Source organism: Mus musculus, chromosome 17 (assembly GCF_000001635.26).
Source record: "Mus musculus strain C57BL/6J chromosome 17, GRCm38.p6 C57BL/6J".
NCBI classification, from domain to species: Eukaryota; Metazoa; Chordata; class Mammalia; order Rodentia; family Muridae; genus Mus; species Mus musculus.
This window is the reverse complement of record NC_000083.6, coordinates 83,768,856-83,790,586: the sequence shown is the minus strand read 5'-3', so window position 1 is coordinate 83,790,586 and position 21,731 is coordinate 83,768,856. Positions and strand designations below refer to the sequence as shown.

At 45.7% G+C, this 21,731-nt stretch overlaps 1 protein-coding gene and 1 long non-coding RNA gene across 13 annotated transcripts in view; one reads left to right on the top strand and one right to left on the bottom strand.

The window, feature by feature from the left end:
• Window positions 1-21,731, bottom strand: part of Mta3 (metastasis associated 3) — a 117,553-nt gene that overhangs the window by 33,129 nt on the left and 62,693 nt on the right. For 6 of the 12 annotated variants that reach the window (NM_054082.2, NM_001171052.1, NM_001171054.1 and 3 more), the window contains exons 9-12: window positions 14,817-15,005; window positions 8,611-8,685; window positions 6,252-6,310; window positions 1,545-1,666 (exon numbers count right to left, since the gene is read on the bottom strand). In NM_054082.2, coding sequence (NP_473423.1) covers window positions 1,545-1,666; window positions 6,252-6,310; window positions 8,611-8,685; window positions 14,817-15,005 — 445 coding nt within the window. Of the gene's footprint in view, window positions 1-1,544; window positions 1,670-6,251; window positions 6,311-8,610; window positions 8,686-14,816; window positions 15,006-21,731 lie in introns of all 12 variants that reach the window. The other 6 variants (NM_001171053.1, XM_006523511.2, XM_006523509.3 and 3 more) reach the window with 1 other exon arrangement.
• On the top strand, window positions 12,599-18,948 carry Gm46597 (predicted gene, 46597). The gene is made up of 3 exons (NR_168497.1): window positions 12,599-12,695; window positions 17,545-17,716; window positions 18,644-18,948. It is a non-coding gene; the product is annotated as a predicted gene, 46597 (long non-coding RNA).

Here is a 21,731-nt window from a genome sequence, read left to right as displayed (position 1 = left end):
TTCCAGGCAGATTTTGCACCAACATTTTCATTATATGCATGTGTCATGAGTACAGGTGCCCTAGAAGGCCAAAGGTGCCGGGCACACCTGGGGCTAAAGTGACAGTTGATTGTGTGCCCCTGATGTGAGTGCTGGCAACCACACTCAGGCCCTCTGCAAGATCAGGGCACCCGCTGGAGAGTGGTGAGAGTGGAGCGTGGCAGGCATGGCTCTGGCAGGCCGTACCCTTCTCCCTCATTCCCTCTGCCTTACTGAAAACCGTTAGACTACATCCCTAAAGCTAACCACAAGGCCTATTTCCTTACTTGGCCACTTCCTCCTCCTTAGGCTGACTACCAAGGTCCAGCAATCAAAGTCTCTGCAATCCAAAGCCCCCTTTGGCTCATCTAATTAACATGCCCAATTAAAATTAGTCACCTCACTCTAACACTAAGACTCCCCTTGTACCTTTATAAGCCTCCATTTGCCTATGCGCTCGTCCGTCTCCTCTCTCTGCAGAGGCCTCAATGAGACAGACACCCCTCCCCCCGCCTCCTCTCCTTCCTCCTCATCCTCCATCTCCTATGTTTGTCTCTTATTCCCTGTCCTCTGTCCTTCTGGGGCAACTGGCTCTCCTTTGTGTGAGAACCTGATCCTGGGCTGATACTTTTCCTTAGACTCTTTACCCCTGAGCTAGCTCTCTAGTCCCCAACTTGACTGTTGACATCCAGATGAGGGCACCAAGGACACATATACATACGTCCACCTGCACACGTGTATACCCACATAGGAATGTGCACACATAGAAGAAGAAATAGAGTTGGGCTGTGGTGGCACATGTCTGTGATCCAATCTCTCCAGAGGATGCTGAGGCAAGGGGGTGGCGAGTTGGAGGCCAGCCTGTGCTCGAGGGAGACCCTGCCTCAAGAACCTGACCCATAGCAACAATGACAGAGAGGAGAGCCTCTGCTGTTGTTTGAGATTTAAAACATACAATGTATCGGCTGCGGGCCAGACCATCTCCATAGCCCCATACAACAGGGGCACACATAAGAACCCTGCAAGCAGAGGTGTGCACAGTAAGGCCCGAGGCCAAAAGCAAATATCATAACCTGGCCTTTCCCCACCTGGTGCCCTGGGAGCTTGAGGGCTGTAAGCTCTTATCCCCACACCTGCCTCTTCGCTACAAGTAGCAGACACATTTAATTTGTCAGAGGACATTGAGGAACTCCAAGAGGGGATTTGGTATGTATCACAGCACAAAGTGAATATAACAGCATACAGTTCAAACAAACAAACAAACCCTGCCAGCAAGCATAGATCCACAGAAGAAAACCAGAGCCAATGCACACTCACCTTAGCAAGAGCGCTCAGCCAATATCCACTGATCCCAGCGTGGGCTTGTGTGTGGGGGTGGGGGTGGGGGGGGAGCGGACACCCGCTCACTGAAGAGACGCTGCCCTGTCTCTGAGCAGCAGGCATGCTTTCTAGAACCTTCTCAGTAACCCACCCCACAGCAGAGGACAGTTCCCACACTTAGCCAGGCCTGGCCTGAGCAGACTTACCGTAGCAGCTCTCGCAGGCTCGCCCTAGGAGGGCGCTCTGGGGCTGAAACTGGGTCCCCACAGCTCCATTCACAGTGCCAGCCTTGCCGTTGCTGCTGGAGATTTGGTTGGGATTTGGTTTGCTGCTTTCAATGAAATGTAAAGTGAGATGATAAAAACAATTTGTAGGACAAGGTCAAAAGCAGGCACCTCCTTACTAATTTCCCTTCCCTGAAATACGAACAGATACTTAATCCATTTAGTGAGGAAGACAGAGACTGGGAAAAGCAGGGTGTGAAGATGCACCCAAGTATGGGAGGCAGTGAAGGGAGACAATGAAAAGGAAGTATGGTGGGAGGTGCGAACAAGGATGCTGGGATGGACCCAGGACTTTGTACACTAACCTAAAAAAAAAAATAACAACAACCGCAAACACATACACCAAACAACAACCAAAAGAAAAAGAAAAAAAAAAACAAAACAAAACGAAATACATTGGCACACATGATTCCAGGAACTTACATAAGAGGGTATATTTGGTGCAATGATAAGAAAAAAGAAACAAAATAAAACCAAGGCACTCATTTTGCAAAACAGAGCTATAAAACAGCCAGAGTCCTGTCTCAGGCACTCTGCGGCGAAGGCATGGCTCCTGTGGACACCATACCGGTGCCAATTCTCCACAGCTCGCTGTACTTTTGAAAGACAGAAGCCCCTGGGCTTTATCTTCATCAGACATTTTCCTGACAAAGACAGCCTTTGATTGGGTGTTAAGGTAAGGGCAGTGCTGTGGGGCTGGAAGAGCCCTGGCTCCTCTCCTGCTTGGGATGACGCTGTGGCCGCTACAGTGCTCCCGAGGGGGTGAGGCTAGCTTTGCAGGGCCACCCGCCACACACAGCCAAGGAGCACCTGTCCCAAGCTCGAGATAAAAATTCACATTATGTTTTCTGAGGCAGATTAGCAATTGGATGAGAAAGCTTTTGAGTTCATGTTTTAGATTTGTTTTTCCCTCTTCTGTTTTAAGAAAACACTTTCAGGGGCTGGCAAGATGGCTCAGCGGGTAAGAACACTGACTGCTCTTCGGAAGGTCCTGAGTTCAAATCCCAGCAACCACATGGTGGCTCACAACCATCTGTAATGGGATCTGATGCCCTCTGCTGGTATGTCTGAAGTCAGCTACAGTGTACTTATGTATAATAATAAATAAATCTTTGAAAAAAAAAAAGAAAACACTTTTAGGAGAAAAAAAGACATAGGTCAGGAGGCTAAGTACAAACGCATCAGAGACGCTGGTAAAACTGAATGCAGACTGGCCAGCACAGCTCTAACTCTTTAAACACATAGGCTGCACATGTCAGGGCACTTACTATGTAAACAGAGCTGACAGTAGGCTAACCCCTGCTTAGAGCTGTGCCTACAGCTGCATGCACAGTGCACACCATTCAGAAATACAGACTCACTACATAGGAAACAAAGATCTGCCCCAGAAGAGCTTCCTGCTAGTGAACCTTTCATCTCTGTTACACTGTGAGACCCCTCTCCCCAGCTCAGGACACACACATTCACAAACAAACAAACAAACAAACAAACGAAACAGGTTTTGTTGTTTGTTTAGTATTTTTGGAACAAAAAGAAGAGAAGCGGGGCTGGCACTGTAAGCCTTTAATCACAGCCTCCAGACAGTGGCAGTGGCATCGCTGTGAGTTCAAGGACAGCCTGGTCTACAAAGTGAGTTCTAGGACAGCCAGGGTTATGGAGAGAGTGAGAGAGAGCGAGAGAGAGAGAGAGAGAGCGAGCGAGCAAGAAAGAGAGAGAGAGAGAGAGAGAGAGAGAGAGAGAGAGAGAGTCTCAAAAAAGAAAAGAAAGGAAGTAGTTCAGAGAAACTCAAGTTCCCAAAGAGGTGTTAACATTTCCAGTTGAAAAGGACTCTGCCATGGACTGGCTCAAACAATGCCCCTACTCACTTAAATCTAGTGAAACGTTTCCCAGAAATGTGGAAACTTGGCATTTAAATGCAGGACTAAAGATTTGAGTCTAAGAAGGGCCAGTGCTGGGCTGGAGAGACGGCCCAGTGGTTAAGCGCACTTGCTGTTCTTGCAGACGACCTGGGTTTGATTCCCAGCACCCACACAGTGGCTCACAACCGTTCACAACTCTGATTATTATGTGTAAATAGTAACTTGAGGCAGGTCCAGGGAGGATAATGACAGGTATAAAATGTTCCAGGTTGTGAGAGACCGTGGGAGGGTGTTTTAGAGGAAGGACAGTTTCACGGAATATTTTCATAAACATTTCTTGGTGCCCACAATGCAGTGGCTTTGTGTACTGGTCAGTGTGTTCAGTGTATGCTGCACTTACATTCCTTACTCCTTTTATGATGGAACAAACTCGCAGTGGCCTCACCTAATATTGCGCCACCTTCTCTGAGCTTGGTGACTCGCAGGAACAGTCACCTAACTGTGGACCTAACCTTGACAAGCCGAGGTCAGTCACCTCCCAAACAGCACCGCTTCCAAAGCTCTTCCTAGGTCAAGCTGGTGCCATCTCTCCTCCTGAGCACCCATAGCCAGTCTCCCCATATATGCCCTGCTGCTCCCTGGATCCAAATGAAACCTGTCATCTTCAAGACCATGACTCCTCTTTCAAATTTGTCCATTCTTCAAATCATGGGTACCCATACTGCACTGCCCTGCCCCTGGGGCTGGCTGACTACTCTCTTCACACCAGGCACACCATTTTTCTCCAGGCTCCTCTATTGTGTTCGGTCCTGTCCCAGCTCAGGACACCACTCGCTGTTCAGTGCAACTGCCTGCAGCCATGTGCACTCACACTTACTTCCTCAAAGACTCTTTTTGGGGGGGGGGCATAACAAAATATTTACAGCTCCTCCCCCAACGCTATCTTCTTGGTCACTGTTCTTAGCAGGCAAGGTCTGCGCAAGGTCTGTACCACATGCCTCTGGAGGGCAGCTGATCTTCTTAACCTGCCCTCGGAACTAAACACAAGGTTTTGACTGTAGGAGGCTGCCAGGTTCAAAACAGGACAGAAAAAGAGCTTTCATGATCTATTGAAATAACAACATTCTATTTCCCAGTTAACTGGGAAATTCATTGGGGAGGAACCAGATTTACATACAACTCTGTTACTCAGCTTATTTTTAAACAATGCAAACGAGGCATATTTTTTATGAGTATGATTAGAAATTGTTCTCCAAGGATCATTTAAATCTAGATGTAGGAAACTTTTCTTATAAATGGCTCAGTAGTAAAGAAGTTTAAGTTTGTGGGTAACACAGTCACAACAACTAAATTGTGTGCTTGTGACATTATTGCAGGTGGCTTGGACAATCTATAACTAATACGCAAGACTGTGCTCCAGGGAAAGTTATTTTCAGAAACAGTTGACAATTGAGATTTTTATCCAGACTACTGTGTGGATCCCTGGCTCAGATAAAGACACCAAAGCCAGGGTACATTGAATAAAATCAGTCATTGGGTCACTGAGTCCCCACAGGTGCCGCGTGTTCGCTCTGAGGTGTCAGCACTGTGGGGCACTGTGGGACAGGGGCAAGGCTGTTTGCCCTGAGAAGCTCAGACTTGAGTCACAACCAGGGTTTTTCTTGTGGAACAACATATTTTGAATTTGTAAAGTAAATACATAATTTTAAAGGATATCAAAACAACACTGCAGAAGAAATAGAATAATTATGGGATGTGTAAATTACAGCTTTCAAAAAGTAAAAGAAAGCCAGGTGTGGTGGCGCACGCCTTTAATCTAAAGCACTCGGGAGGCAGAGGCAGGCAGTCCTCTGAGTTCGAGGCCAGCCTGGTCTACAGAGTAAGTTCTAGGACAGCCAGAGCTACACAGAGAAACCCTGTCTCAAAATAATAAAAAAATAGAAAGCAAAACAAAACACCCCCCCACACACACACACAACAACAAAACAACAAGAACCATGACAAGTACATCAGTTATGCCCTGAGGTAAATGTCCGCGAAGCCTCCTGCGTGTACGAACATGTACTATGCAATATACCCAGACCCAGCACAGAAACATCTACACAGAATTGCTGGTTTTAGCTCAAAGAATTTGAAAAATCTTGAAGTGGCAAAGAGAAAGTTGTCGTAGATTTGAGTAACCAAACCTAAGACATCAACGATGGACGAGTGTGATGCCCTTAACACAGATGGAGTGAAAAGAAAACTGACACTCACTTTTATACGACCATGACCTGAAAACCCAAAAGATGTGATAGGATGCTAGATGCAGGAAACAACCAGAACCTATTGACCATCTCCTCACGAAGTGTGGTCCAAGAAAACAACGTAAACCCCTCAGCAAATCATGCAAACAACACACCTCACAGTAACGAGGCACACTACCCAAGGACGCTCCTCCTGCCCTGCAGAATTCTCACTAAGTCCTAGCTGTGTCAAACAGCTGCTTTTAGTAACACGGTTACTCTCTCTCTCACAGGGACATCTGACACTTGCCCTGTAGCTTCATACAAAAACAAGCTGCGCTTGAGCCTCCAGCCCTTGTGCAGGTCACCCACTCCTTCCCAAAGTTGTTGCGTAGGACAACAGAAAACAAGTTCTGAGCTTCGAGGAGGAAAAACAGGTAAGAAAGACACACAAAACTATTCAGGTTTGTCACAGCGAACAAATGGCGTGCTTGGAAGGGCAGGGTTAAGAGCAGGACAATGTCTCAAAGGACTCGATTACTTACTAAGTCGGGATGTACACTTGTTTCAGTTTGCTCTCGGCTTCTGCGGCCTTTAGGCGCTTCTAATTCAAAAGATAGACAAGACGTTTTACGTGGAATGCATACCAATCATTAACACCCCATCTGCCTTACAGTGCACAATTCATTATCTTAAGACTTCTTCCATGTACATAAGCTAAAGCCTCAGTAACTTTTAAGAGAGCCATTAGCTTCTGAACCACAGAACTGTAAGCATACGCAAAACTCCACTTCCCAATCTTCTATTGTTGTTGTTGTTTTCTGACACAAGTTTTCTCTGTGTAGCCCTGGCTGTCCTGGAAATCACTTTGTAGACCAGGCTGGCCTCGAATTTGCAGAGATCCGCCTGCCTCTGCCTCCCAAGTGCCGGGATTAAAGGCGTGCGTCACCATGTCTGGCAGCTGCCCAATCTTCTATGAGGAAACTCTAAGGACTTTTCTGGTGTGCGTGAGTGTGTGATTTGGACCTGTGGCCCCACATATGCCAAGCACGTGCTCTACCACGAAGCTTTACCTCCAACTCTCAGGACAGTGACAAGGGCCATTCTTATTTTTACAGGTTTAGTTTCCCATTTTACCTCTTGTCTTTCTGAAAGGAATATGCGTGCAAACACTGCCCCCCACCCCCAATACAACATTTGCTTTTAGAAAAATTATTTAGTATCTAAACTCTATGCAAGAGAGAGTGACTGTAGTTACTCAGAATAGAATGGAACAGAGCTGTACCCTCACGTGATGGAGCACATGCAGTAACTAACTATCAGTCAGTTCTGAGACAGAGCTCGCTATTAGGCTGAGCCTGGCCTGGAACTCACCACCATGCTGTTCAGCCTTGCCTCAGACTCCCAAGTGCAGGGATTGCCGGTCTGTACTGTGCCTGGCTCTGTAAGACCCGTCAAGCCTGTCTGAACTCACAGACCGCTGCATGGGAAGTCACGGAGGGGCCAAACGCAGGCAAAGAATGGGAAGGTGAACATATTGTCGGATCTACACCATGATCAGCACAGAAATAAAGGCAAATGGAATGGGGGTCAAGTACAGTCACTGTCCCCAGAGAGACTCAAACGCCCCCTCCAGTTGTCCTACAGATGAAGACAAAATTATTCAGGGACAACCTGAGACTTCTAATGGAGTCAACACTTTTGGAAAACACTCCTTCCAAACACAGTAAACTGCCCTTAGTGCCGTGTCTGTGCCTTCTTTGGGGACACTTCCTAACTTGAACAGCACAGGTTTCCAGACTGCATAGCCTTCATCTCCAGCACAGTTGTTTAAAATATGCACTTTCTGAATTCCATATGGTGTTGACACTGGAAATTGTTCAGTGCGCTGTAGATTTCTATTCACTATTCATGACCACGGCAACGCCTGGCACTTGAGAGTGATCCTTAAATGAATGTGTGCAGCATCCAGTCCCTGCTACTGTGCAGCTGGCACATTTAGGCAAATGCCATCTGCTTTTAATCTCTGCCTTGGTTCTGACACGTGACTGCAAGAATCTAAAACAGACATTTACTGAGGTCATTTCAGAAATATGCCTTTCTCTAAAGGCAGATTTTTCAAAAAAAGTAACTAAGAGTTACATGAATTTAGGACATTTAGGAAGAGCTCAAAAATTAAATGATTCCCTACTTTTGAATGACTTTGGAGAAGAAAGCATCAAACTACAGAGACTAAAGCTACCATCCCCGGCTTGACGGCAAACACCTGCAATCCGAGCGCTTTGGAGGCTGAAGCAGGGGGAACTCTGGTTTAGGGACAACCTGGGCTACCCAGTGAGGCCTGTCTCAAAATAACAACAACCATGTTACAACTGCAGTCAAATGCTTGGAGCCCAATGGCAATGTGCCTACCTACCATATTCAAGGTCCTAGATTTGCTCCCTAGCATCTGGACAGAGGACTCCAAAGGGGATGGGGGGGGGGGGGGGAGGCTAGCACTTACGGAACAGGCCCACAAAAATGTCAGGTAAGGAGATTTTAGAAAACTGCAGCAGTATCTGAATTTTTAAGGCCGAGAGCTTCAGGCTCAAATTTTAATCCATAAAAGTATATCGTCCAAGGATTTCTAGTAAGCTTGCTGGAGACCAGGCACTGGCCAGACAATGCCTCTCTAGCTGCCTCTCTCCCTTTCATCTTTCTCAAGTAGTTTTAAAGATGAATGCTGAAAACAGTGAACCACTAGGATGAAACTGTTAAAGATAATATCCTACAGACATGAAACCATGGGATTTAAAGCAGTCTAGGGAGGATCAAACAGGTCCAGGATTCATTCGTTGCTCACAGACAATGACCCAAACAGAAAGGCTCTCTGTCATACCAAAGTGGGGTAGCATGGAAAGTTACCTGCTGCACGTATCTGTCAGTAGTTTTCCACATGTAATAATATTCAATGATGCTAGTCAAGGATTTCCACGGGAGCTGAAAGATATTTAAGACAACAATAATGAAAACAACCTATGGCATAAAGTGTTTTCCTTCAAAATCACATCTTTGAAATGATGTAGCAAGGATCTGTATGTTAGACTCCTTCTAGAAAAAAATCTTTTGGAAAAAAAGCAATATTAATTCTTAGCAAAAGTGTTTTAGGGTTTCTATTCCTGCACAAACATCATAACCGAGAAGCAAGGTGGGGAGGAAAGGGTTTTTTCAGCTTACACTTCCATACTGCCGTTCATCACAAAAGAAGTCAGGACTGGAACTCAGGCAGGTCAGGAAGCAGGAGCTGATGCAGAGGCCATGGAGGGATGTTACTTACTGGCTTGCTTTCCCTGGCTTGCTCAGCTTGCTTTCTTATAACCCAGGATTACCAGCCCACAGATGGTACCATCCACAATGAGTCCTCCCACCCTTGATCACTAATTGAGAAAATGCCCCCCACAGCTGGATCTCATGGAGGCATTTCCTCAAGGGAGGCTCCTTTCTCTGTGATAACTCCAGCTTGTGTCAAGTTGACACAAAACCAGTTAGTACCAAAAGGTATTAAGTTATATTTAATAAGAGATGCAATCCAATGCATGCATTCAATTTCTCACCAATCTAGTGATTAAAAATTATAAAAATAACTGGGAATACTTCCTGACTTACTCAGGAAAGTTCTTAGCACTGTAAAGCATCGATTGAAGCATAATTAATTAGTTAGTTAATTAATGTGGGCCTTCTGTATGCAAGGCAACTGCTCTGCTATGGACTACATCATCAGCTGTGCTACCCAGTTTTAAAAAACAGTATTTACATAGCCTGAGGCTAAGTTATTACAACTTCCAGATGTCATTGCAACTGGATGTCTTTTGGTTTCTGGCATAATATTTTTCAACATTTTCCTGACAACTCTATTTTGTTCATTATAAATAAAACAACCGGGCTGGTGAGATGGCTCAGTGGGTAAGAGCACCCGACTGCTCTTCCAAAGGTCTGAAGTTCAAATCCCAGCAACCACATGGTGGCTCACAACCATCTGTAACAAGATCTGACGCCCTCTTCTGGAGTGTCTGAAGACAGCTACAGTGTACTTACATATAATAAATAAATCTTTAAAAAAAAAAATAAATAAATAAATAAATAAAACAACCTGAGGCTGGAGAGATGGTTCAGTGGTTAAGAGCACTGACTGCTCTTCCAGAGGTCCTGAGTTCAGTTCCCAGCAACCACATGGTGGCTAACAACCATCTGTGATGGGATCTGAGGGCCTCTATCTGATGTGCATGAAGATAGAGCCCTCATACATAAAATACATAAATAAATACATCTTTAAGAAAGCCAAAACAACAGGCTACATCTTTAAAACAAGGATCTGACAGGCATTTATCTGGAAACCCGAGAAAAGGAAGCCAAGTGGACATGTAAGCCAAACTGTCACACAACATACTTCATCTAATCTACGAGGTCCATACAGGCCACACCCAGCACCAGATCCTTTCAACTAAGGACAGTGTCAGGCACTGGCTTATGGTTTCAGGAAAGCTCTCCATGACACACATTCAATGCCTGTCACCATTGCAACCCCAGTAATGACCCAGCGAGCCACGAAAGCACACTTGGCTCACCATCTGTTTTACTATGAATGGGAAGGAAAACCTCTAAGCAGACGTGGTGGTACACGCCTGTAATCCCGGTTTGGAATTCTGAGACGGGAGGATCAAGTTTGAGGACAGCCTGGACTACATGAGACCTTCTCAACAAAAAGAAGGAGGCTAGAGAGAGAGAGACAGCTTGCTGCTCTTTCAGAGGACTCTGGTTCAGTTCCCAGAACCCACATGGTAGCGCACAGCCTCCTGTACCTCTAGTTCCGATGACCTCTTCTAGCCTCTAGGGACACCAGGCATTGCATGTGGTGCACAGACATACATGCAGATCAAACATCCATATATACAGAATAAAAATAAATAATAAGGGCTGGTGAGATGGCTCAGCAGGTAAGAGCACCCGACTGCTCTTCTGAAGGTCCTGAGTTTAAGTCCCAGCAACCACATGGTGGCTCACAACCATCCTTAAGGAGATCTGACTGGTGTGTATGAAGACAGCTACAGTGTACTTACATATAATAAACAAATAAATATTTTAAAAATAAATAAATAAATAAATAATAAAAAGATGTTGTGGGTTGGTTCTAACGTTATTTGTGTTATTTTGGCTCTCAAAAAACCACACAAGAATCTGTACATCCCAGACACTGAGGGTCCCTGCCACCAGTTGGCGCTAATTGGTAAATAAAGTTGTAGGCAGCCAATGGCTGGGCAGGGAGACAGAGGTGGGTCTTTAGATTTCCTGGGCAAGGGACCATGGGAAGGAGGAGGTGTTAGACTGGCCACTCAGGAAAGGAATAGGATGCAAACATGAGAGCTGCCGCAGACAGAGAACTAGCCATGTAAGAATTGAGGAAAAGCAGCCCAGGCGCCACTTCTCCCGTTGGGTCTGGGGAGTCAGAGATGAACTTTAGAAAGTAATAATGCAAGTATATCAGGGGGAAAGTGTGTTAGCTGTGGGGAAGTTTGGGAGTGGCCCAGCTGTTGAGCTACATTAAAAATAAGGCTCTCTGTGTGTGTGTGTGTGTGTCTTTCAATCGTGAACCCAAAACAATTGGGAGAGTGTAGAGAAGGTGTGTGCACCCGCTGGGGAGTTTAGAGTGGATTAACAATTTCCCCACTTCAAAAAGAAAATAATTCCAAGTATTATGGTTCGGATTCCCTCTTGTTGTTCATCGCTGCCCCTAACAGTACAATTCCTAATAGGCAAGATGCAAGAGAAGGCAGCAGACCAGGCAGATGGACCGGCTTAGTCACTGATGCTCACCACCAGAAGATGTGAGTGCTGCACCTGAGAATGGAGACGCCAGTGAAGCCCAACAGCATCAAAGGGACAGGGCGTCGCCTGGATACGGGAGGTTCCCACCAGTGGATAGGATGGGCTTGTTGGAAAAATCCTGCAAGCTAGCCAGGCATTAGGGGAGGACTGGGATGGGGTGAGGGTGCTAGGAGAGCTAGCCAGGTAGGGAGCCTTTCCTGTGGGTGAGGAAAACATCTGGTGGGAGCGAGGAACTCAGATCTCTGAGGTCCCGTGAGACTCCGTCTGAGCAAGCACCCAAGCTCATGCTCCCATGGCTTTAGCCCCAGTGCCCTGAACCCTTGCTTAGGAAATGTGGTTGCATAGCTCTTCCCTTAAACTGCATTTTGTGGAGTTTTTATGCCAGCCTTGCAGCAGTTCAGTCTGGTAGGGACTTCCAAGTCAAAGCAGCAGGCTTAGACTCTTGTCTTAGCTTTGATGCTCAGTGAGGCCTAGCAACTCACAAAATGACAACCGCAAATGGGCAGAGAAAAGACAAGCCAGCATACATTCTCTAGGCCTATCAGAAAACACTCGCCGGCCGTGCTGGCGCACGCCTTTAATCCCAGCACTCGGGAGGCAGAGGCAGGCGGATGTCTGAGTTCGAGGCCAGCCTGGTCTACAGAGTGAGTTCCAGGACAGTCAGGGCTACACAGAGAAACCCTGTCTCAAAAAAAAAAAAAAAAAAAAAAAAAAAAAAAAAAAGAAAGAAAGAAAGAAAGAAAGAAAGAAAGAATATAACCACTGAGTTCTGAACTACCACCAGAACACAGAAACACGAAAAGTGGTTTCGATTCAGCATTTCTCACCCAACACTCTGCTATGGGAACTATAGACTGTTAGGCTGTTGAGAGAGGGTCTCACATTGTACAGAGAATCTCTTATAAGCACCAACTGTCAATAGAAAAGCCGATGACCAATGCCATCGGAAATAGGGGGCGGGACACTGGCAGGAAGAGAGGATTCTGGGAAATAGTGGCAGAATAAAAAGATCTGCCTGGGAAGCCATGAAGAGACGGACTAAATAGAGGACCTAAACCAGCAGGAAGATGAACTCAGGGAGGTGCTGAGGAGACGAGAAGAAAGAAGCGGCTGGGGCTGAAGGAGAGGTAACTAACCACACTGTGGGTATAGATTAGCTGAAATGGTTAAATAAGAGCTAGTCAGGCAATGAGCCAAAGCTTATGGGCAAGGCATTTATTTACTGATAATTAGTCTCAGAGTCGTCATGCAGGAGCAGGGGCTGAGGAAGGAAAATTTGATTTAAGAATTAATGTAACATCACATAGCCCAGACTGGCCTCAGACTCGCTGTGTGGCTGAGTGTGGCCTTGGGCTCCGGGTCCTCCTGCTCCACCTCCCAGGGGCTGGCGATAAACAAGCATGTTCCCACCATGCCTGGCTCTAGATTTTGTCCTTTACAATAGTAAAACAAGTCCTTTGTTTTAGTTTCTTATTTACTGTGGGTGTGGTACACACACAGGACAATCTCCATCGTGTGGGATCTAGGGGTGTAAGGCTGAACGGTTAAGGCTTTTACTAGCTGGAACAGCTCATCTCATCCTGTTCTAGGGAACAGGGTCTTCAGGACATTTTTGAGCTTGCACTTTTAGCTCTATTATGCTAATAACTTCTGCACCAATAGCTTTACACTACCATGGCCACCTGACCATAACTTTTTTTTTCAAGACAGGGATTCTGTGTATAGCCCTGGCTGTCCTGGAACTCACTTTGTAGACCAGGCTGGCCTCGAACTCAGAGATCGGCCTGCCTCTGGCTCACGAGTGCTGGGATTAAAGGCATGCGCCACCACTGCCCGGCCTGACCATAACTTTTTTTATTAAAGCATGATCCCTAGGTTGGCCTTGAACTTATGATCCTCCAGCCTCCGCCTCCTGACTACAGGATTACTAAGACATGACACTTGGCTGGCTTTAGAATTTAGTGTCATAGCTAGTCGGTAACAAAATTTAAAAGCTGTGCTTGGAGTTTATTGCTTCAGTCCATATTGATAAGTAACAATTTTTGTTTTAGAGCTGATTCAAGAGATATCCAACAAATCAAAAGACAGGTTAGCAGCTGGAATCTACTGCACAGTCAAGGAGTGTATGTTCAGGCTACCGCATGGTATACACCTGTAATCCCAATACTCAGGAGACGGACTCAGGATGACCAGCCCAGACTCAATACCAGCCAAGGTTATACAGTGAGGTCCTACCACAAACAAACAAATATAGCTTTACAATTAAAATGAAGGATAGTTGTTATAGAAAGTCATTTATGAAGAGCTCAAACAAAGCCTCTTTTTCAGAAAGAATAAATTTAACTAAAGAAAGCTACTCCAAACACTGAGGCGGGAAGATCTCAAGTTCTAGGTCAGAGGTTCAAGGTCAGCTGTGCAAGTTAGCAAAATTCTAACCAAAAAGGTGTAAGTGGGCTTGGGTTATGGTTCGGCAATGGAATGCGCCCCACACTTGCGCACGCAGACACACACACACACACACACACACACACACACACACACACACACGACAGTCAGCAGATGTGTGTTAGGTGCTGCCATCACTTGTCAGAGTGTGTACATCACCCCCATCACACTGTACAACTTGAATACACAATTTTTCAACGAGTCTGAAAAGGAATTAATTCTAGACATAATAAAATTCTAAGCAAAACACTGCATATCATCGAAGACGGATGAGAATGAGAAAGCACATTGGATTGGCCCTTCTGCTTGGTCAGGGTTACACGACACATCACAAGTTCACATCAACACTTAGTAATACAACTGGAGGAAGGTCAGAGGAGACAGACAGTGCGTGCGCAGGGTGTGGAGGAGGCACTGCAACGCGTGAGCGCAGGCTGTAATGATCAGCCCAAACGCTTGGAACCATCCTTAGTTCTTGGAAATCAGAGTGCTGCAGAGTAAATCCATGCAACCACAGAGCATCCCGAGCCCTCAGGACTCCTCACCCTGGGTATATTCACAATGCAAAGCACATGTCAGCCTCCTCCTTGATAAGTGGCCCTTCATTCTAGTTTAAGCAAATAAAATTACTGTCGAGGCTGAGGATGTGGGTCAGTAGCAGAACTCGTGCTCGAGGCCCTGGCTTTGATCCCTGACACCAACAAACCCTGCGCCAAAGGCATGTTAAATGTAGAAGAGTTACTAAAGAGAGAAAACAGAGCAATATTCCCATCCCACGGGGTCCTTCGCAGCTTTCCACTTACAAAGTCCTGACGAATGTCGTTGAAATCTTTGCCGTATTTTTCCAGTGCTTCTTCGAATAGGCAGGCTTCAGAGGCCGACCACTCCTCCATCTCGTCCCTGCAGAGGACTGGCCCTCCGAGCGGCACCAGCACACTGATGGCGCTGCTGAGGTCATAGCCGTGCCTGTACAGTGTGTCCATGGCATGAAACTGGAGGAGACAAAAGGGACAGGAGCTGTCAGGTGGGCGAGCACACTGCGGGCCAGCGGAGGGCGGAAACACCAGATGCTGCATGTGTGTGGCTAACGGTGCCTTAGCGTTTCCTCTTAAATATCAAAATTAAACAGCCAGACACAGCCAAATAACTGCTCTAAGAGAGCACTAACTGGACTATGTAAGGTATTTACAAACAGATCCATATGGGATGGCAGCAACCCCGAAGAGCCAAAATGCTCAAAATGTTATATTAAGACACAATCTATTTCACTTCAAGATTTCACTTACTTAAGAAAAAAAAAATAAGCAGCCAAGTCTCTTCAGTTATTGGAGAAAACTGTCAATCTTCACTGACCAAGGAAAAGTAAATTTATATATCTGGACCAATGAGATGACTCAGCAAGTAAAGGTTGCTTGCTGCCGCGTCTGACAACCTGAGTTCTAGCCCCCTGCCCAATAGAAGGAAAGGGTTGACTCCCGACAGTTGTCCTCTGGGCTCCATGCGCACAGCATGGCACACGTGTACTCACATCCATACATATACATACAAAAGAAATAAGTAAAAAGGTATGTGTTTGTATTTAACACAAAACAGGCAAGATTACAAATCCAAATGGAACTTGGTTGAACCTTTGGAAAGAGCAGTAACAGCTGATCAGGCATCCTTAGTGCTCTTCTGATAGGCCACTGTGGGTTTCATATTCTAAGAGTGATGATTTGAAGACAGAAGAGTGAGGGCACAGACTTTAATCCCAGCAGAAGCAGGCAAATTCAAGACAGCCTGGTCTACACGGTGAGTTCCAGGACAGCCAGGGCTATACAGACACCCTGTCTCAAAAAACCCCAATGGAACAAACAAGCAAAAGAAAGATTCAAAAAGAGGACCGAGAGTGGGTCACATGGTCAGCTTTCTGTGTGTTTGTGTGTGTGTGTGGTAGGGGAGTGATGGCTCACTGGCATGTACCACTTGTTGGGTTTGACGTCCAGGACCCTAAGTGTCTCCCAGTCAGCAGCACATATAAAACTTCAAGTTGTGAAAGCTTTTGATAGTTTCTCTACTGGAGAGGAAGAGTGCTTTATACATGTGCACACACGTTTATATATGCTAAGAAAACTGCAGTGCAGGACAATCAGCTGTGTGTGCAAGTATGTTTGTGTCCGTGCATGTGCGTACACCAGCACAGACTGGCTGGCAAAGTGTCTGTCCCTCACACACACACACACAGGCTTCAGAGCACGAGTCAAGCCTTGCATCTTTTTGTTGTTGTTCTTGTTTGGTTTTTTGAGATTGGGGTTTCTCTGTGTAACAGAACCCTGGCTGTCCTAGACTCTATTTGTAGACCAGGTAACCAGGCCAACCTCAAACTCACAGAAGCCTTACAGCTTTTACACAAACCTCTTGTGTTGATCATTTCAAACTTCATAAATGGGTGGGGCGTGGTGGCACACACCTTAGTTCCAGCACTTGGGAGGCAGAGGCAAGTATCTTTGAGTTCCAGCTAGCAGGGCTATATACAGTGAGACCTCGTCTCTCAATTAACTAATTAACTAGTTAGTTAGCTAGTTAGTTAAAAGTATATTTCCAGCTGAACATGGTGGTGCATATCTGCAATCCCAGCACTCAAGAGTGAGGCAGGAGGATTACAAATCTGAAATCAGGCAGCCAGTGAAATCCTACAACACAAGGGTGCGTACACACTGTGAGACCAACATGGCTCATATGGGCATAAATTGAATTTGCTGACAGTGTCAAAGGCAATAACTTGTACAGATCTGCTCAGTAACTGGTTGGACAAGGTTTGAACAAATTTAACTTTAAAACAAATCATTGCATTCCAAGAAACAAAGGCCCAGAAGAAAATGTCTGTTGTCAGTTTCCCTTGCCAGTCACTGTGTGGCCCTGTGCTCATCTGCTGCAGGTGGTGGGCCAGCACCCTCTGAGGGAAGCTCTACCTTCCCCACCAGGGCTGTAGCATGCTCGCCCTGCTCCTGCCTCCTGCTCACACCCTGTCAAGGTTCACAACCGATATATTTCTGATTCTCTAGTGAACCTCACTAAATAGACCCTGCAATTTCGCTGTTTCTTTTATCTCCAAATCTGAGAGCTTTCTCACATTATAAAATCAGAACGATCAATAGTATTTAGGGATCCTTTCAACTAAGGATAGGGCCATTAACTGTTACTTTGGAATGTCCTAACTCGACAACAGGCAATAAAACTAAAAGACTAGACAGTATTCACAAGCCAATCCCAGCACTTGAGATGTGGAGGTAGCAAGGAGGTCAATGTTATCCTTGAATATATTAGGCCCGTCTCAAAACAACAAAAACAACAAAGCCAGTAATTACAGGAGGGCTGGAGCGTAGCTCAGTGCCAGACTTGTTTGCCACCCGAGGTTTGATCAACACCTCCTCTAAAATTTCATGCAAATTAACCGTGATGCTGAAATTCCTCAAAAGATAAAGACAATTTTTATAATTAACTGGTGCTCCGGAACCAAGACGTCAATAGAACTCAGTGTGTTTGTCTCAGGTGACAGCTCATCAACTGCTTAACCAGAGGAAACCCACACTTAAGCCACAGCACAAGCCGGATGCAAAGATGTGCACTGCGGCCCAGCAACTCAGGAGGCGCAGCCTGCAGGACAGCTTCCCAGCCACCAGTCAGCTCCAGCCTGCACTGACACTGAGACTCATTTTCTCTAGTAAGCCAACCACAGCCTGGTGGAGGGGGTGGTGCAGTCAGTGGGAACTGAACCTCTAGGGGGCAATTTCATTATGTGAACCAGAGGGTCCCTCCTAGCCTCCGCTTTCTGACATGCAGAGGCGTTGCTTTCGAATGCACTTCTGTGTGATCTAACCATGCTCTTTAAAAGCTTTAAGTGAAAGAACATAGCTTCTAAAACAACAAAAAACAACATTCAGTAATAATAATAATAATAATAAAATTCAGTGCGATGCATCTGTCTGTGTTCCAGAATAGTGAATGGAAGACAAGCGAGCTCTGGGGACACTACACTTACCTACACCCACTGGTGGGTTTACAGTGATGCATGCACCCATGAAAGTCACTCCACACATGCTACTGCACATATAGCTCAACTTAAAATTACAGATGGATTTGAAAACTAAGCACAGGACAAGCTACGTCTCCCCTCAGAGGAAGACTCTGCAGAGGTCGCATCTTCTCCGTAGATACGTACATGCGTGCTGCAAGATCCACTCGAATCTAAATTCTGAAAATCATAACTGATCACAAGCTGTTCCCTCTGCCAAAAAGCAAAGGTGTTGTCACATGTCATCTCATTCATAACAGATGGAAATGACAAACACAAGTATTTTAGGAGGAAGACTGACAAGGAGATCTTGGCAAGGGGATTTCTCATCTTTTGTTCATTTTGATCATCGTGGTAAAAAACGATTGTTGTTCAAACATTTCACCCCTGCCCCGGACCTCACAGGAGGCCACCCTGCCCTACACAGACACTGGGTTTCAGCACACGATTTGCTTGCCCAGTAAAGATGTTACATGACATAAGCAATCTTTAGTATGAGTTTGTGCATTTAGCCTCTTTTCAAAAATTCTGGCGTATTTAAATTCTCTACTCTATTCCCCCCACATTCAAATCCAGTGATCTTCTGAGGTCTCCTGCATTCGTGCTAAAGTACTGGCTGAAGAGTCTCAGTTGGCAGAATCTTATCTGACATACACGAACTCCTGGGTCCAGACAGCAGCACCTCGCAACACCCGCTCAGCAATGCACACCCTAATCTCAGTGCTCACGATGGAGGCAACAGCATCAGAAATCAATACACAAGGAAGTTCAAGGCTGAACCACGACACTTAAAGCCTTCCTTTAAATAAATAAATAAATAAATATAAATAAATAAATAAATAAATAAATAAATAAATGGATGAATAAATGAATGAATAAAAGCAATGTCTGTTGCCACCAAGCCTGACCGCCTGAGTTAACTCTCCACAGTGTCATCTGGCAAACACACAGTCAGGCAGCTGCCAGAACAATGCCTGACTCGACTCCAGAGGACTCCAGACAGAGCTGGGGTGAGGAAGGGACACCTCAGGGACATCCCATGGGAGCAGGGAAGGGGGCGGCATTTTCAGAAGATATTCTGTGTTACAGGCATTAGCGCTGTTCCGATACCCGAGTCCATCTCTTATTGAGCCAGCACAGCCAACCTTCCTCAGTCCAGACCTGCCACCAGAAAGCCTGCCTGTCACTGATCCTCGGCGATGGGTCCTCCTGCAGCTTCTTAACTGCTTGGCGCCTTGGGTTCATCACCTGCAGACTTATCCTGGTGTTCAAGGCCACAACCAAAACTTCTTTCTTTGACTCTGCTCTCCAAGTTACTTAGTTTCCAGAGTCCAAGCAGCAGAGAGAAGCAGAGCACGTGTCTCCTCTGGGAGCGAGGCATGTCCCTGACGATGCTGACACTGCCCTGCAGGCCAAGGGGTGGCCTTGTGACCAACATCACAAATAGGGGTGGAGTGGAGGGCACTCTACCAATGCCAGTGACAATAGGGTAGCAATGTTTCAGTCCAGGACAGATTGCATACATCACACATACAATACTGGCACCAGGGTTGCACTACCTGGTGACTTCACGGCCATCTTCCTTTGTGTGAGACCTTCATGATGTTCCCACCGCAAGAGAAGGCAGGGCTTGACTACAGTGCTTACCAGCCAAGCGAGGGGGAAGGGTGTCAGCTGGGTGTAAGCATTTCTCGTTGATGCTTTCCCCTCTGTGTGCTACACAAAATACGTTCTATTTTATGAAGTGAGCAACATGTATGAACGAACCCTCCATGAGCACAGTATAGTTTGTTGTTTGCACTTTGAACTCTTGATCTGCATGCTCCTACCTCCCAAGAGCTAGGATTGCGGGGTGCACTACCAACCAGGGTCCTCAGTATCTTAACAATATCAATCTTACGGATCTTAGATCAGCAACACCTGAAATCTGCAGCTCTGCTGCATTCATAACTGACCTCAAAATGAGGAAGTCAGAACCGGGCATAAACAGCTACTTGCCCCCAAGTACTGGTGATTGACAAGAGGTACAGGTGTCCTAGATGAGCAAACGGTCGAGGAATGCTAAAAGCCTGGAGTCCCCTTTATAAAGTCCCCAAGGAAAATGGACAGACAGTGAAAGGCCACTATGAGGGCTGGTGAGATGGCTCAGCGGGTAAGAGCACTGACTGCTCAAATCCTAAGTTCAAATATCAGCAACCACATGGTGGCTCACAACCACCTGTAATGAGATCTGATGCCCTCTTCTGGTGTGTCTGAAGACAGCTACAGTGTACTTATTTATAATAATAAATAAATTTTGGGGCCAGAGCGAGCAGGGACTGAGCGAGCAGAGTTGATAGAGCGAGCAGAGGTCCTAAATTCAATTCCGAACAACCACATGAAGGCTCACAACCATCTGTACAGCTACAGTGTACTTACATTCATAAAATAATTAATAAATAAATAAATCTTAAAAAAAAAAAAAAAGGCCGCTACGAGTTTTTCATGCATCCCATCTGGCAAGCAATGCCCAAATTCTGTATGCAGACTTTAAGCATCAGTTTTAATCAGCCCCACCCAGATTGAACATCAATTCCTAGGACCTTAAGATTCCAAATGAACGTGAAGCTACAGCAGTTTAAACAGGAAGCCAAGGTCTTCCATATGTCTGTCTGTTTGTCCTACCCATCCCATCTCTCTTTCTTTCTGTTTCTCTCTGCTCTGTCTGTCACACACACACACACACACACACACACACACACACACACACACACACATATATTCAAGAATAGCTAATCCAGAAAGATAAACACCCGCGGCGTTCTAGTGATGAGGAGGCGGAAGGCAGGTAGGAGAGCTGGTGGACCAGAGAGGCCTTGGTAGAGACAAGAATGGATGTGATTCAGCAACACAGCCCCCAGCTGCCCGAGCCTCCAGGTCTCCTTCTGCTTAATAAAAAACACTGCAGTAATGAGCTGGGTGTACGTGATGGTGTACACCTTTAATCCTAGCACTGTGGAGTCAGAGGCAAGTGAAGTCCAGGCCAATCTGGTCTACTGATTGAGTTTAGGCCAGCCAGAGCCGCATAGTGACAGTCTCTAAATAAATAAATTGATCTTCAATTATATATTACTGTAATTTTTAAAATAATGTGTGATAACGTGACCACTAAACAAACAGGGATGGAAATACCAGAGAGTCAGAAGTCACCTTCTTAGAAGATGCATAATAGTATTAACCCTATTATACACTGGCACACACCTTTAATTCTAGTGTATAAGGGTGGAGGCAGGGGGATTAGAAATCATCTGACCAATTTAAAAAAAAAAAAAAAAAAGCCTGCCTGTCACTAATCCCAGCACTTGGGAGGCAGAGGCAGGCAGATTTCTGAGTTCAAGGCCAGCCTGGTCTACAAAGTGAGTTCCAGGACAGCCTGAGCTATACAGAGAAATAACAAAAATAAATAAATAAATAAATAAATAAATAAATAAATAGTCTTCAGCCAGGTGTGACGGCATCATCTGACATCTTGATAACTCTGGAGGCTGAGGCAGGAGAGTTGTCTCAGGCCCATGAGTTTCAGGTTACCCTGAGCAACACAGCAAGTCTTCATCTCAAAAGAGGAAAACACATTTACTATGGCAATACTATATTACACACACACACACACACACACACACACACA